At 35.4% G+C, this 16,084-nt stretch overlaps 1 protein-coding gene across 1 annotated transcript in view; it reads right to left on the bottom strand.

Annotated features, from left to right (window-relative positions):
- Nucleotides 1-5: 5 nt before the first annotated feature.
- The window catches only part of LOC103798250 (sodium channel protein type 1 subunit alpha-like), a gene marked incomplete at its 3' end in the record, with an annotated part of 61,617 nt that continues 45,538 nt past the window's right edge, over nt 6-16,084 (bottom strand). The window contains 6 exon segments of the mRNA XM_009070501.1: nt 6-412; nt 756-1,026; nt 1,382-1,486; nt 3,127-3,264; nt 3,583-3,636; nt 10,545-10,826. Coding sequence (XP_009068749.1) covers nt 6-412; nt 756-1,026; nt 1,382-1,486; nt 3,127-3,264; nt 3,583-3,636; nt 10,545-10,826 — 1,257 coding nt within the window.

The raw sequence follows: 16,084 nt of genomic DNA, 5'->3' as shown, positions 1-16,084 counted from the left end.
TCACCTTTCACAGAGCTCCCAGGATGAGCCTTATTAGGGTCACAGTCTGGCTCTCCACTGTTAAGAATTGGAGCCAGCAAACCATCCCAGCCAGCAGACGTGGTAATCTGAAACAGGCAGATCATGCTGTTGCCAAACGTTTCGAAGTTGAACATGTCATCTATACCAGCTTCCCTCTTAACATAGGCAAAGTTGGACATGCCAAATATCGCATAGATGAACATGACCAGGAACAGCAGCAGCCCAATGTTGAACAAAGCAGGAAGAGACATCATCAAAGCAAAAAGCAGAGTGCGGATTCCCTTAGCGCCTTTAATGAGACGCAGGATTCGACCGATTCTGGCAAGTCGGATGACTCTGAATAGTGTTGGGGACACAAAGTATTTCTCAATCATCTCAGCCAAAAACATTCCTAAAAAAGAAAAGAAAGAAAAGAAAACCAAGATACATTACCACGTAGTCTCCATATCACAATAGGAATTTAGAAAAATAGTTTTAAAATTGGTGGTTCTGTATAGCAATTAAAGATATTCTCTAGATTCCACTTGCATAATTTCTGTTATACCAGCAGGTGCAATACATGTTCAATGATTTTATAAGTTTTAATGGTTGGTTTAGGTAAATTATGGGACAAAAGAAAAAGTTGAATGACTTAGTTGTAAGCCTTGCAATGGGAAACGCCAACCATATCACTCTATTCCAGTAACAGTTCACCTCATATTCATTTTACCTTTAGTTTAATAAAGAAGACTTACCTACTATGGAGAGAATGACAACTACAAAATCAAAAATGTTCCAGCCTATAGTGAAGTAGTAATGGCGAAGTGAAATCAATTTTAGGACACATTCTCCCGTAAAAAGGACAATGAACACCAGGTTTATCCAGTATAAAATATTTTCCATTTCTTTACTCTGGTCATCAGTTTCTACCATCATGGTAACCATGTTAAGACAAATAAGAATCATGATGCTGATGTCAAATACTTGCTGTGTCACAAAATCAAAGACCATGCCTTGGAATTTATTCTGAGGAGAAAGAAAAAAAGAGACAGTCAATACAAACTGTAATTTTTTGTCCTTTACCTGCTAGAAGAAAGTAGAAAAATACATGCAGTAAGGCCTATGAGATGTCAATAAAAATGTAACTAGTGATCTTAAGTAGAATGCTCAAATACAACAGCTTAGTTCAGCCTCCTGTGTTGCATATTCATACATAAAATAGTTGTAAGGGAAAAATTAATTCTTTACCATGTTTTCCATTTCTGATGACCAATACACTAGTTAATGATAATTTTCACATGGGCATATTTCTGCTCTCTCTCTGTATCAGTAAAAACTGTTTGTAAATAGCTATTGGTCTGACATGTATAAATAATTTTACCCCTGGTCTTGGAATAGGTTTTTGTGGTTTTTTGGATCCCAGTTTTTTCATTGCATTGTAGTATTTCTTCTGCTCTTCTGTCATAAATATGTCTTGACCTCCAAAGTAAAAACATGAAATCAAAACTGGTTATAATCACATTTATATGCAGTGCTGAAAAACTCTTAGAGACATATGTTTTATTGATTTAATGAAAATCATGATGACTGAGTTGGGAAAAATTTCTTAGCTATCAAATGCAGCTGCCTGCAATTTAAGCACTTAGTCTAGAAGTTGCCTGGACATTCAGTACTGCATCTCACAAAAAAACCCAACAGTGCAACATTTTTCTCCAATTATCTTCCTTGAACTCCAAGAAATAATTTTCAGTACCTCTATTCTTTTACAGGAAGAGATACAGTAAATAGCATTTAAGATAAGCTCAAATAGTCTGAGCTGACAGTCAGTTATGTCACTTCTGAACTGAAATTTTAGTGAAATAAGGGAAGCAGACAAAATCAGATTGTCAGTACATGAACATATTAGTGCTTTAGGTATCTCTAGTTTAGCATTGGGACTCAACATCTTTAAGGTGTTTGAGATGGATTATCAGACTTTGGAGAAACTTAGCTGAAGATTGAAGCACTCTTGATACTGTTAAGAGGAAAATGTTCTCTTTTAAGCCTTTCATCTTGATTAGCTTCCATGTTCAATGAAGTTCTGTTTAGCAAAAGACTGAATTGGCCTTTGGAGTATGCCAGTGAAGATAAGAGAGAATTATGGGCTTTTCATGGCAACCTAACCAAAATCCATAGTAACTTTCTTGCAGACACAGCTTGAATGTAAACCTATCAGACTCCCCATATCTCTTGAAGAAAATTTGTCCTTGAAAAAAGACACTTGCAGACATCTAATAATTACAGGAATGTATATGCACACATGGGACTGGATACAGCCCTTTTGTGGATGAGTAGGTGGGAAGGAAACTTGAAGACAGGCTCCCTAACCATATACTCCTAGGTGTCTACCTTGTAAAACTTCCAAAAGTCTTACCAGCTCTTGTTAATAACATAAACAAAGAAAGTGATGCAGTCCAATAAAGTAAAAGTAAACTAGTAATTCATAGCTGCTTTTGTCCTTTAGTTTTCATTGCTTTATCTATTTACAGAAAATAATTTTCATGATGAGTGTCTGATACTCAGACCATCTATAACACTGAGATTATCTACATCTGCACTGTGAAACAATAAAAAAAGGCCTTGAGATAATTACAAACGGCTCTTTGTCTGTAGAATCTCAGATTGTTCAGTGCCACAGAATAGAACTTGAATACTTAGGATCATTAAATCTGTAGTCATGTGATGAAATAATGCTTTATGTTTCATAACCAGGTAGCTAATTTTTTTGTGTTGTGGTAGAATAGCTACAAATTAAGAAGAAAAAGATCAAGAAATTAGGAGTGCTTTAATGTAGACACCTAATGTAGTCAGGGGTTTGATCATGCAAGGATTTCTTGAAGTTTAGGCATGGAAAAGCAGATGACCTGAGGAAGAGTAAGCTGGACATTGCAACAAAATGATCTGTTCCATTCACTACAATGAAAAATCTTACGAAGTTAATGCATACTACAGGTATGGTTTTAAGTCCTAATATACTTCATCTTTTTCAATTTTGAACAAACCATGGGTGTGCTTTCCATATATCATGCACCTGCAAAAATGCTGCATTTTAGAATATCTTTAGAAGGGAAATGAAACAATACTTATCTTCTTTTTTTGCTGATTGAAGTTATCAATAATGACACCAATGAACAAGTTCAGGGTGAAAAAAGACCCAAAAATTATAAAGATGACAAAATACAAATACATGTATAGGTTGTCTTCATACTTGGGTTGCTGCAATACCTAAGAAAAAAAAAAAGGAAAACATAATTCCTAAGATTTCTTGTGAAAATTTCAACCGAACAAGTGGCAACTCTGTGGAAAATGTCCTTAATAGTTTGTGTTTGGACAATACTCCTGTCACTTTTAACAGTATATTTTGTTTCATTCCATCTATTGCTGATAATTTTGCACAATTTGTTACCACAGAATCTCATATTAATTAATTTTTTTTATTCTATTGAATGGATATGAATTGCTTATGTAAGATATATAACTACACATTTGTGTATAGAGACATCTCAAGAAAAAAAGCTAATTCAAAATATTTGCTGTACTTACGTCTCTTGAGTCAATAGCTGCATACATAATATCCATCCAGCCTTTAAATGTAGCCTGTAAACAATACATACCTGTTTAAACATAGAGCTTGAAGACAATTCATACAATAGTTTCCAGCAACTCAGTACAGCAACATAACATTAGATTTCTAAAGAATGTTGTCTCTTGGCTTTCTACACAGCTGCTTATTGATTATACTGCTGTGTATCCCACTATTGTGTCTCTATATAAACATTGTAAGCAGTAAGCATAATTATTTTTAATTTCTAATTAATTATCAAAAATGATAGAAGGCAGTATCATTTTAGTTCATTAAGTCATGTCAACCACTAAGGCTGTGTAAAGCTGAGAAATAGCCTTACATAACTGAGTTGCCACCAATGAAGACTGATGTGTGGTTCCTCCCTCTCAAGTCAGAAAGGTGGCAATGAAACGGAACCAAAGATTTGATCAGCTTAAAAACGGTATTTACCTAGCAATCAGAAATTTGATGTTTGTCTACTTTGAAAGACTTTACCTGATTTAGTAATTCTATTTTCACTTTGAATATATTGTATTGTGTTTTACAGAGGCTAGATCCCTCAGATACATTCTGAGATAAACTCCTAAGTGTTTTATGTGCATTGAATACTTAATGTGCCTCATTGATAACAGGATTTAGTGAAATTTTATAGCTGTTTCCTCTGCCCAAATTCTTTAAATTTTGATATTTGACAAGGAGTTGTAGATTGCTTCATCTTAGTGATCAAAACAGAAAGTAATTGTCTCTGATGCAGCGATTAGTTCTCTTTCAACTAGGCAGCATCTCCAAGTAATCACTCAGTTTTTAATCCAGTTGTGCCCAAAATAAAGCGAAGAAGTGAGATAGTTCTCTGTCATATGATCCTCATTATAATTTTGCTAAACGAGGCTGCAGATCACTGACTCCTTCATATTCCTTGCCACAGAAACCAGTCACAGAACATGACTGTTCAGGAACAGAACATTCTTCATCCATGGTTATTGCTGTATCACCATCATCCTGAGTTTTCATTTTTAGTGGAAGTTTCAAAAAGCCTTTGCTTATGCAGCATACAAAGCTGCTTGGCATCATCCTGAAGTGAACTTAAAATGAGAATAAATTATTTTCTTAAAGGAAGAGAGATTCCTTACACTTTGAAACCAGTGGAATACTGAAAAGAGCATGCTTACCCTTAGATGCAAGTCCATTATGCCTCAACTTTCACATCTTGTGGTCAACATAGAAAATAAAAAAGTTCTGGCAACTAACAGTATGATGGTGAAATCAATGTGTGGTATCAGAGGACCAATAAATCAGAAATAACCTGAAACAAGTAGAAGTCTCAGCTGAAGAATTTAAAGTCCTCGTAGAATACTTGGAGTGCAAAGGATTAGGAGAGGTAAGATCAGCTTTATTTATATAACTACTAACATATGTTTAACATGGTGTCAAAGGCTTTTAACGGTGAACACTCCAGAACCTTGCAAAAAATATTTATTCCGGTACTTGCTTTTATTGTTTCTTATTACTTAATCCTTCTGTTGCCATTTTGTACTGTCACTTGTCATAGTCATTACATATCTGGAGAACAGTGTTAATAATCCTCATGCAGCATCTTCTCTTATTTGCAAACTGTTGCTGCCTTTTTTCCTTAGGCAGTGATCACTCTTCCTTCAGTCTTTCCATGTAGATCTTGTTTTCCAGGACTCTGATAATTCTTGTTATTTTGCTTTGATATCTCTTCCACTAGTTCATCTCTTGAAATGGCAACCAAAACTGGACTTAGTATTTCATATGAGGTATTGCAAGGTCTAAATAGGGAAGGATGATTACTTCACATCTTACAGCACTATTTCTGAAATGTCATCACTTAAGTTGAAATCAGCACTTCAGTCTGAAACACCAAATGCAAATAATGGGCATGCTACATCAGAAAGATGATGCAAATGATTGGGTGGCACTTCTGCAAAGTGTGTGCTCTTGCCTCAGATTCAGACACATGATGATCTTTGCATATTGTCCTCCAGGCAAAATGGAATTGTTATTGGTCTTTCTAAATATATTGGTGTAGCCCAGACTAATTAGAATAAATGAAAAAAATTGTGTAAAATATTAAGCTTCACCATCATCAGTAAAGTACTGCACTATAAACAGACATTACCTTTCAGCGGGTGCTAGAAAAAAGAGCTGAAGAACTGAGCTGTTGTATTAATATTATTACTGTTGTTCTTGTTGATAAAAAGGCAACTTGAAAAGAGTGTGGGAGTGGAAAAATAAAAATACAATATATTACTATCTTGTGTTTTCCACAAAGAGTTTCATAAAACTGCAAGATATTACAGTTATTGAAGAAATCAAGAAAGAAAAAAATCCCCAAACCTAATTAAAATTAAGTAGCTTTAATAATAAAATGTGTTCTTGTTTCATCTAAATCCATCCTGAAAATCAGAATGAATCAGCGAATTTAATCATTAAGCAAAAGCATTTAGACTACTTGAGAACTTAGCTGTGGAAGCTGTGGGAAGATGGATTCTTACTTCCTAAAGCAAAAGCATCAGTTCAGCGGGAGAATTTGCAATTTTTACATATGTTGCCTAAACTATAGCAAATAATGGAACTGGAGGTTCAGTGTCAAAGCATCACATTTAGTGGAAGCATTATTTCTACTGTAGATGTGTAGGTCTGCTTATATTTATCTGCAATGTGGTGTTTTTCATCAGAAATAAGGTATAATTTGGATATTTGTATATACTGAATAGAAAATAGCACAGAAAATGACCAAGAGATCAAATTATTAGTTTCCTTTTTGCATGCTACAATATAAAAATATATCATATATTCTCAGTGATGCTAAATCAGGCATAATTCATTGATTTCAAAGATTACAGCAGTATAATTGAAATCAGTTCCAGATGTTTTTCCCCCCAAGGAAATTTGGATGACACATGCTCAAACACAGGTTCAAATGTAGTTATAAAAAAATAGCAGAATAAAAATCCTGATATCTCCTTTACTGTTGGTAAAAGTGCATAGATGTATTTTTCTCCCCCGGTAATTTTTAATGATGTTGTAAGTACTTCTGTAGTTTCACCACTGAATTTCTTTACCAGAAATAACCATGAGGAAGATCCACATTCCCTTTTGGAGATACAATAGCATCTTGCTTTTAAAATACTAACCTGCTGGAATTTTGAAGGTGGACTAAACTTTTAACCCTAGAGTTCAGCTTCTGATTTTTTTTACCCTACATTTCACAAGATGTGTTTTCTTATGGATGTAACAGCAGAATAATATGCTTTGAGACCCACTGGTTTGCCACATTTTATCCTGGTAAGCAGGATATAGGCTCACGAGCAGGATGAAATCAGGCCTCTGGGAGATTTACTTACCAAAGAATCCAAACACTAGTTCAAGTTAAAAGGCATAAGGCCATAAAACTATCAGGGCAGATGCCACATCTCTTTGTGCACACAAACCTCTTCTTCTTCACTCATTGGTGCTTCACAACTGTGAAAGGAATTTCTCCAGCAGATCTGTCTCTACTTTCATGTTTCTCTTTAGGGACAGAGAAATACTCGAGCAAGTTCAGACCAAGAAATGAAAAAAGAAGCTTGAAGATCCACAGAAACCAGTATGATCTACACTGCATCACAGAAGAATAAAATTCTTATAGAGAGAATGTGTATTATATGAGTGATGGCAAGAACATTTGTTCTCCAGCTTCAAATTATGTAAGAATTTTAGAAAATAGTCTGATCAACAAAGTCTACAAAACTTGGTTTTATCAATGACATATATTGTTAGCTTGTATTTTTTGGCAGGAAGAATTAGAATATTGCTATAATACTAATGATTTTCTACACATCCCTCTCCCCCTAAAGAAGGAAACCCACAAATGCAAACCAAAAATTATGTTATGTTCTTTTCTTAGGCCTCTCATTCCAGAAATTCATTCACCATTACTGCCAAGTAAATGCAAGAAAGAGCTTGTCACAGACTTCTTTTTTGCTTAAAATGCCATTGGCACGCATTTTTGTTTTTTGATTCCAAAATACTTCTTTCTGAAATTATCCCACTACTTTTGAGTGTTTCTGTGTGAAATATCTATGCTTCTTTCTATATCAGTCTCAAAAAACCAAAAGGTTTTCTGTGATGAACAGACCATATACTACCATAAAAGGCTTTTCATGATTCAAAACAAAAATTGTTCACAGGATTCATTTATGCCTTTTCCAGAATAATAAGGTCCTCACTGCCTGTGTTTGGAGTTCTTTTGGCTTGTTTTCGTTTGAATTTTTTTGTCATAAAAATGGTACTACTACCAGTAGTATTCACTCCATATAGTGACACAGAAAATGAAGACATGCTATGGTTCCTATAACCCAGAAAAGCTGAAGAGATTTACAATATTCTTTGATTGACTCAAACATCATGAGTCAGAGGGAAGAAAGGAGAATGGAAATAACACTGGGTAACAAGGGGAAGCTTTCTGTAGTTAGTTTCTAGCCTCCTGAAATAGGGACCTTCTATCAATAAGCCATGCATTGGTACTTGTCAACGAGTCTGTCATTAGAAAAATGACATTGACCTCTATGAGGCTATTTTCTCAGGTCCACAACATAACAAATGTCTGTGCCTGAGGTTGCTAAGGTGGAGAAATGACTTCAGTAGACATTTCAACTAATCATTAAGGTATTTTAAAAAGGCCATTAATGTTCACATTAGGAGCACAGAAAGCATATCCACTTGCAACCATGATTTTATAATCAGATTTTCCAGGCTCAGTATCTTATTTTAGGTGGAATACTGAAGTTTCAATAGCTTTATTTTTGTTCCTGACATAGTAATCAATATCTCTAATTGAGTAACACCTTAGTATTTAGTATTTACCTTAGTATTTAGTATCTACTATTGCTACAAGCTGTTTAGGAAGGGTAGGGAAATTTACAGCTATGATATACCTATTCATATCTCATGTTTCTTTTGGACATGATGACTTTGGAGCCGTGTTCTAGAGTCTCATCCAAAATACTTTATATATCAAATAGAAAATCACCTTATAAATACCATCTTTGAGAATCTCAAAATCGTGGCCTTGTGTTCTTGAAGGTGAAAAAACATAGATTCTGCACATTTTAATGCATTAACTGAAAATCAAGCTGGTATTTTTCATTCTCTGCCCAACGGCTCTTACCATTCTGTAACTGCAAAATCACTACTTACCAAACCCTAAAAGATGCAGTGCTAAGTGTCTGTTTTGTGCAATGACAGAAGTGCCCTGTTTTTTTCTGCTGTGTCAAACAAAAAACCCTTCATGCTTTTACAAGTATTTTAGCAATACAGAAAAATTAAGTGCTGTTGTCATGGATATTCTACTCACACAAAAAACCTTCCATACATTAAGCAAACCTTTCACGTTGATGCAAAATCTTTATATTGTAGGTAATGCAAAAAAAATTGCCAGGAGAGCCTACCCTCTGTTGTAGGCCTAGATTAATTTTTCCTTTTGAATTGTGGGAACAATTGGCAAATTTCTCCCAAATGGCCTCCCAGAAAAATCAAGAATCTAAGTCTTCATGTAAGAAACATATGTTGCTTTTCGATGAGAAGTTCAACCAAGCTGTGCATAGCCAGGACACTGAAATATATGTGACTGCAAGTAGTTGGGGGTGGTGATTGTGGCCACAAAGCCAGGCAAGAAATGCAGGTATTATTATCTGTGTCCCAGGGTAGACTGGGTTACTACTGGAAACAGAGTTGCAAACTACTTGAAAGACTTTTGTTGATGTCCTGGTTCTCCTGAGCATGTATAATAAAGCATTCTGCCCCCTGGGTCAGTGGATTTCATAAACAAGGCAAAGAAAAGAAGTATTTAAAGTCTTTCTATTACAATCATATTTTGTTATCAAATTCAAATTGTATTCAGGAGTTCATTTCTTTAAAAATGTTTGTCCCTGTCTACTCTTTCCTGATGTGACAGTAAAGAAAATAAACATAATGAAATTTAAATTGTCAGTTATCAGTCACACAGGTAAGATACTGTCTTAGCCAGGAGAGCAGTTCATATTGTTCAGAACTGTTGTTTTAAAACTTGGGCAGGACCATGTTGATACCACTGCATCATGTTAATGATTTGTATGATTGAGGTTTTGTATGCCAACATAAAAGCTAAAAACTTATTTAAAAATTCTAAAAATGAAACCCAAGATTCTGCAGAATTAGACAGTAACCTAAAAAAAGCCTGTAGAGGTTGCTGAAGGCACACAACATGGGTTAAAGTCCAGCATTTTTTGATTGGGTCAGATTGTTAGCTACTTCAAAATACAAAGATAGATAGTGTAGTGGGGACACAATTTTTGTTAGTGAAGGCACGATCTTATAGTATCTTTCAGCATATATTTTTTTCCTTCTTCCCTCAATTTTTGCTAAATAAACTCCTCTAGGTGCTTGTGCCCAGAAATAGCAGGGAAAATAGGTCATAGATTATAGTATCCAGGGACATTTTTCTTTCCTTATTTCTCTTACAAATGAGAAATTGCTTCTTAGATCACAAAAGTCTGCACTGGTGGCAGCCACATCACTGAGATGAGATTTACTACCTGGAATTATTCTCTGTGACTTAATCACACTAATGCAGATATTTGCTTTTCAGCAATAGGAAAACTTAAAATATTCGGATAGCTGAACACCATTCATAGGTACTTCTAGAAACGTCTAAAGTTAGAAGGAGCTATAAATAGGAAGAACAGCACTTATTTCATCAGATGTCCTAAAATTCATTATTTGTTGCAGTAGGCTCTACTTGCTGCTTACTATGAAAAGAGTAATCAATTATCAGTGCAGCAGTATTACTAAGTGACAGATAAAAATCATCAAGTAAATATTTTCTCTCTTTGTTGCTAGAATTGCTTTTCACTATTACATATAAACAGTAGGAGGTATATAAAGAGTGATCACTTACTACTTGAAGTAAAGAAAGATACCCAAATCCTACATTATCAAAGTTTACTTTCACGTTTTTCCATCGGGCACTTTGATTGTTTTTTATGAGTTCCTCGCACTGACTAAAATTGTTGATTTGGTCGACTTCAAACCTTTCGTCAGTTGTGGTGTTAACACAGTAGTAGAACTTCCCAGCAAACAGATTTACTCCCATGATGCTGAAAATTAGCCAGAATATAAGACAAACGAGAAGCACGTTCATGATGGATGGAATTGCTCCTAAAAGGGCATTCACAACCACCTAGTACACAAATACAGGGGGAAAGAGAAAAGAGTATAAGCATATTTACAAAAATAAAGTTTTGTATACTGTTTCACCAATGCTTAATAAATGCTTGCTCAGAAACTAATACTATAAATTTTAAAGCAGTACATTAATAACTATAGCATTGCACTGTTCTTTTAAATTATTAACATTAGTATGTGTGATGAAAGGAAAACAAGTGAGAAAACAAAAATAATCAATAGAAAACAAAAGAGAAGACGTGGTGGTAGTAAGATGAAGCCTGACATTGATGTGTTCTATATAAAAACCAAAAATGTGTTAAACAAAAATACAAACACAAAAGAATTCTAAAAGTGCATCAAATTATAGCTTAAAAATGTTTAAAGAAAAATGGCAACCTGTAGATTTAATCAACATAGCTTTGAAATTTAAGCTGAAAACACAAATGCCATGAATCTAGAAACTAAGCTCTACATTAAAAGGATTATGCAGGAGTTAAATATATATCTTTATTGCCTTATTGTTTCATGCAAGATTATAACAAAGATTAATTTCTTTGTATAGAAAAGCAAGACAGTTTTGCAGTATGTGTCTACTTGAATCAACATAATTTATTTCAAGCTCCAGTCTTATTGTTTCATGTATTGAGTTTAAGTCAGCAATACCCTTCATTTATCTAAAGAAGGACATATTCAGGGCTTTTGATTTTGCATTTGAAATTACTTTTGGCCTGTTGCCTTCTCAGCCCCTTGCAGGCAAGATGTCAATAAACCTTATGCAGATAAAAAGTGTATTGTTCCAATATGTACAGTAGTTAATCACATGTGTCTGTCAGAGCTATCAAAACTTTTGTGATGAGCAATTATTTTTCCTTAGGTATCCAATACTAGATCTCATTTACAAGTTATATTTAATTTTAAATTTTCCTTCTTTTCCCTCTGTAAATTCTTGGGACCTTTTAGGAAGGCAAAATAAAATATATAGTAGGCCTCTTCTCGGTAATCCAAGTTCTGTGGTGAGGCCGGAAAGGATTGGCATGGATACTTGTAGTGTATGAGTTGTCTTAGTCCATCTTTGTTCCCTGCTTTCTGCAATATAGATGCATCCTCCCCACTACGAACATAATTCTGAGCAAGCTCAGAGCTGCTCAATCTTACTACCTGTATTTCACAGCCTCTTGAAGGCCTTTGGAAGCAGAATATTGTGGTGGTGATACTCGTCACTCAGCACCCTCCTCCTCTCAAATGTTATGGTCAGGCATTAGGACCTGTTTAGAGATCTTAGGCAGAAATGTTATTTTCAGGGCATATTTTCTTCTCATTTAGAAGAGTCTTCTCCATTGCTAGACAGTAGAAATGGGACCTTTCTGTAACCGAGAATAATCCTTATCTTTTATAAGACCATGATTTCATTTTTTTTTTGGCAACTCTATTTTTGGTGGTAATTTTAAAGGAATCATGCTTGCTTTCTGAGGTTTCATGGGAAATGTGAAGTATCTAGGTGATGTATGCATAAGCTAGCTATTTTGAGAAGGGTTTAAAAAGGCTGAAAAGGTCCCAGTAATATTCTGAACATAAGTCTGTACCTACTTAGTTTGATGGAACTGAGAACAACACATAAATTGGAAATGCAATGATTCTGGAATTTATTCCAAGTCTGACATGATCTATGATGCTGTATTATGCTATTGGTGCTTTGAAATTCTAGGCTAGCTAGTGTTTGGTCTTATCGCTATTATTTTTTTTTCCACTCATTAAAATGTTCCAGATGTGTTACACTGATTCAATTCCTCTTTTTAACCCTGGTGAAAAACCTCAAAATAAAGATGTCAGGAAAGAAAGATGGGGATTTAGTTCTGCAACTTAAATAAATTAATGTTACCTGTGCTCACACGAAGACTAGTTTTGCATGAATTGAGTGCCTGTGACAGTTACCTTTATAACACCCTGAGATCCATTGGACCACAGCACATATCCAGAACAGGCAGCAGAATACGAACAGCTACAGTAATTGTTACAACAATTATGAGTTGATAATAGTTGTAGAAAGAAAGATTTCTACAAAGTGCAATCGGTGTGTCTTGTATCTTTAGATGAACAGGTAATTGGCTGTGAGAGATAAAACCAGCACACACAGTCTCACCACTGAGACTATAAAAAGATCAGCCACATCTTCTGGGATAAGAAGAGAACAGCTTCCAGCAACTGTTCCAACAATGCTTCCAACAATTTATTTCATATAGGTCACTGAAAACCCATCAAATGGTAACAAGTTTTGGTCACTACTGACCTGGCCTGGATGCGAACTGGTGACCTAGAGATGAAAGGCTCTGTATCCTATTACCAACCCCTTGAGCTATCCAGTCCCCCTGGAAGGTTTTTTAAGAAAAGAAGAAAAGAAAATTAAAACTTTTAGAAGTTGTTTTCTGTTTGCGTTTTGTTTTTGTTTGATTTTTTTTCCCCCACCAGTGTTGAGCCTTTCCCCTATCATATTTATAATGTAAAACTGCATCTTTACATGCTGGTCAGATGCTCAGCTGACTGTAAAGTCCATTTTAGGAAGAAGTCTTTAATTTCTTCAACACATACTGTTGGAGGTAATTGCTTTAACAGCTTTTTTCTGGGTTTGTTTTTGTGTTTGGGTTTTTTGTGTGGTTTTTTGTTTGTTGTTTTGTTTTGTTTTTGCTATTGGCTTTGGGAATTAGCTGAGGTATGTCAGGATAACCAGGACATTAATTTACATAATATATATCCAAGATAGCATCCATGCACACACAGACAACACCTACACAAATAAGTTACAGCAAATGGACAGAAGAAAGGGAGAACCAATTAAAAAGTGAACTGAATGGAGAAGAAAGATCAATTAGAATCTCTTAATGAACTAATTTAGCATTGTCATTCTCGTTTTGTTGGAGAGAGTCTGTAGTGGGTTAAAAGAATGTTGGCAACTACATTTCTCCTTTTTGCTTGTTCTGTGAATGTAGATCAGATGTATGTGATTCAAAATGGATTTTTTATTTTAAAGGGAGCAGTTCTTGTGGACCTATTTTCTGTTATTTCTTGATACAGAATATAATGCCAGTAAATTGGATAAAGATGTTTGCACAGTTGTTTGTTTTTTTTAAGTTACCTAGGCATTTCCTCAAGGCTGGGATGTTGTTGGTCAGGCTGACTCCAGTGAGCAAGCTGCAAAATCCCAAGTTGATTCTACTTGTTCACCTTCCTAAAGCTTCAGGTAGGTGGAACAGCAATAAGAGCAAGTGAGAGCAACACCTGATACCTACAAAGACAAAGGGGCTCTAGACTATTTTACATTTCAGTTGATATTCATCCAGGAAAAAAAAATGGTCACAGGAAACCATGTCTCCTCTAGAAGAAAGTAGTATTTAATATATATATATACACAACTTCTAATGTTTACATTTCCTTTACATTTGTCTTCCAACATCAAATTTTTACATAAAAGAATTATTGCAATACTAATTGCCTATCTTGTCTTCTGTCTGATATAACAATATGTCAATACAAATCAATAGTCCAGTTGTTTTTTGTAGTTTCTGTTTGTTTGTATCTTTATTTGGACAACTCTCCAAAGAAAACAGCAAAAGCTGGAAAAAAACCAATTTAGCTATCAGAACTGTTGATAGGCATAGAATGAGGATTGTGCAAAACACCAACTTATCCCTGCTCTATGACTAGAATATAAGGAAGCTTTACTAGATTCAGCCTTGATATGGGAGACTGCTGAGCACATAGTGAGATATAAATGTATTTTGGTTCTCACAGCAAACTAGTTTACACAGATACTGGCAGCCACAGGCTTTCCAGGAATTCCTACATTGGAGCTGAGTAGTGGATATATCAGGGCCTCCTGAAATCTGCAAACAAACCAGGAACAATCTTTAGTAGTACTTATCCACTTTCTCATACAATTTGCAGATTCTGTGAAGAAGTTCCAAACTGTGCATGGGGCAAATAAGGGGAAAGTTACCAACTTTGGGATAGAAATGGAGATTACAGGATTATGTCTGGAACATTTTTTCTACTTAAAATGAAAATATACTTTGTCTCCACTTTGGAAGGTGTCGACTTCATAATTTTATGCTTAAACAGGAAAAGTTCCCAAAGAGCTGCCAGAGAGAGCATTTGCACTGAAAGATGAAGTGAGCAAGTAGCCATTGGTTTAGATTCTTGGTTCACCACATAGGTAAGATTGCTGGAATGGGCAGAAAGTATGCTATGAGTGGACAGGAATGAAGGCACAGGTGACGTACATGATCTGAGCTTAGCATGTTCTCATAGTGAAAGACTTGGAGGAAAACACACAAGGAAGGCTAAGGATGGTGAAACCACACTGACTTAACCAAGTGGGTATCAAGTAACAAACAGGTGTATTCTCTCTTAAGCTTTGGAAGAGTTGAGGCAAGGAAGGAAAAGACATAAGCAATACAGTAACTTTTCCAGTCAGGGACTTAAAAGAGTGTCTGAGGCAGACCATGAAGAAAGCCCATCCCCAAATCATAAAGATTAGCACCATCTGATGATGTAATAATGGCTTCCTGTTCTCCCTGGTACCATAAAACTGATGATGGAAACTGCCTTTCTCTGAAATTAGAGAAGCCACTTCTTCAAGTTGTAACACAGCAGAAAGTCAGTGGGATTGGAGAAAATGGTTGTGGGGCTTGATTTAGGAGAAACTAAGTCAGTTCAAAATGCTTTTGTTACAAAAGCAATGGAGGTACCAAACCAGTAGGTAGCAGACATTACAAACACTGCCCAGTGCAGAGGATAAAGACTAATCCTTAGCTGAGGCTTTGGGATGCCTGCTACAGTTGCTGAGTGTGAGACTGAAAGAAGATAACAGATGATGCAGTACAGGAAAAATATTCCCACATGAGATACCTTCTCTCATCTGAGTGTACACATGGAGTTTGATGGAAGAGGAATGCAATGTATGGCTATATAAGGATTAAAAGTTGTTTATGTTGAAAGGATAAAATAAACCTACATTGGCACAGCAGTAATGTAGGTGGAAACTTATTCAAAAATAATAAAGAAAATTTATCCCATTTTGTCAATTTTATCAGGTAATAAAACATATCTGGCAATGCAGTCTAGCAGATGAGGACAGAATGGGGAAGGAGGAAAGGGAGAGAGAGAGAGAGAGACAGAGACAGAGAGATTGCAAGCATTCTTTTACCTCAAAACTAAATGTTTTCTCAATGAGTAGCTTGAAATGGCTACATTGGGAAGAAGCATGCTGCATATGCT

The sequence above is a fragment of the Acanthisitta chloris genome, unplaced genomic scaffold (assembly GCF_000695815.1).
Source record: "Acanthisitta chloris isolate BGI_N310 unplaced genomic scaffold, ASM69581v1 scaffold8882, whole genome shotgun sequence".
NCBI lineage: Eukaryota > Metazoa > Chordata > Aves > Passeriformes > Acanthisittidae > Acanthisitta > Acanthisitta chloris.
The sequence above is the reverse complement of the archived record's forward strand: the minus strand, read 5'-3'. Positions and strand labels throughout refer to the sequence as shown.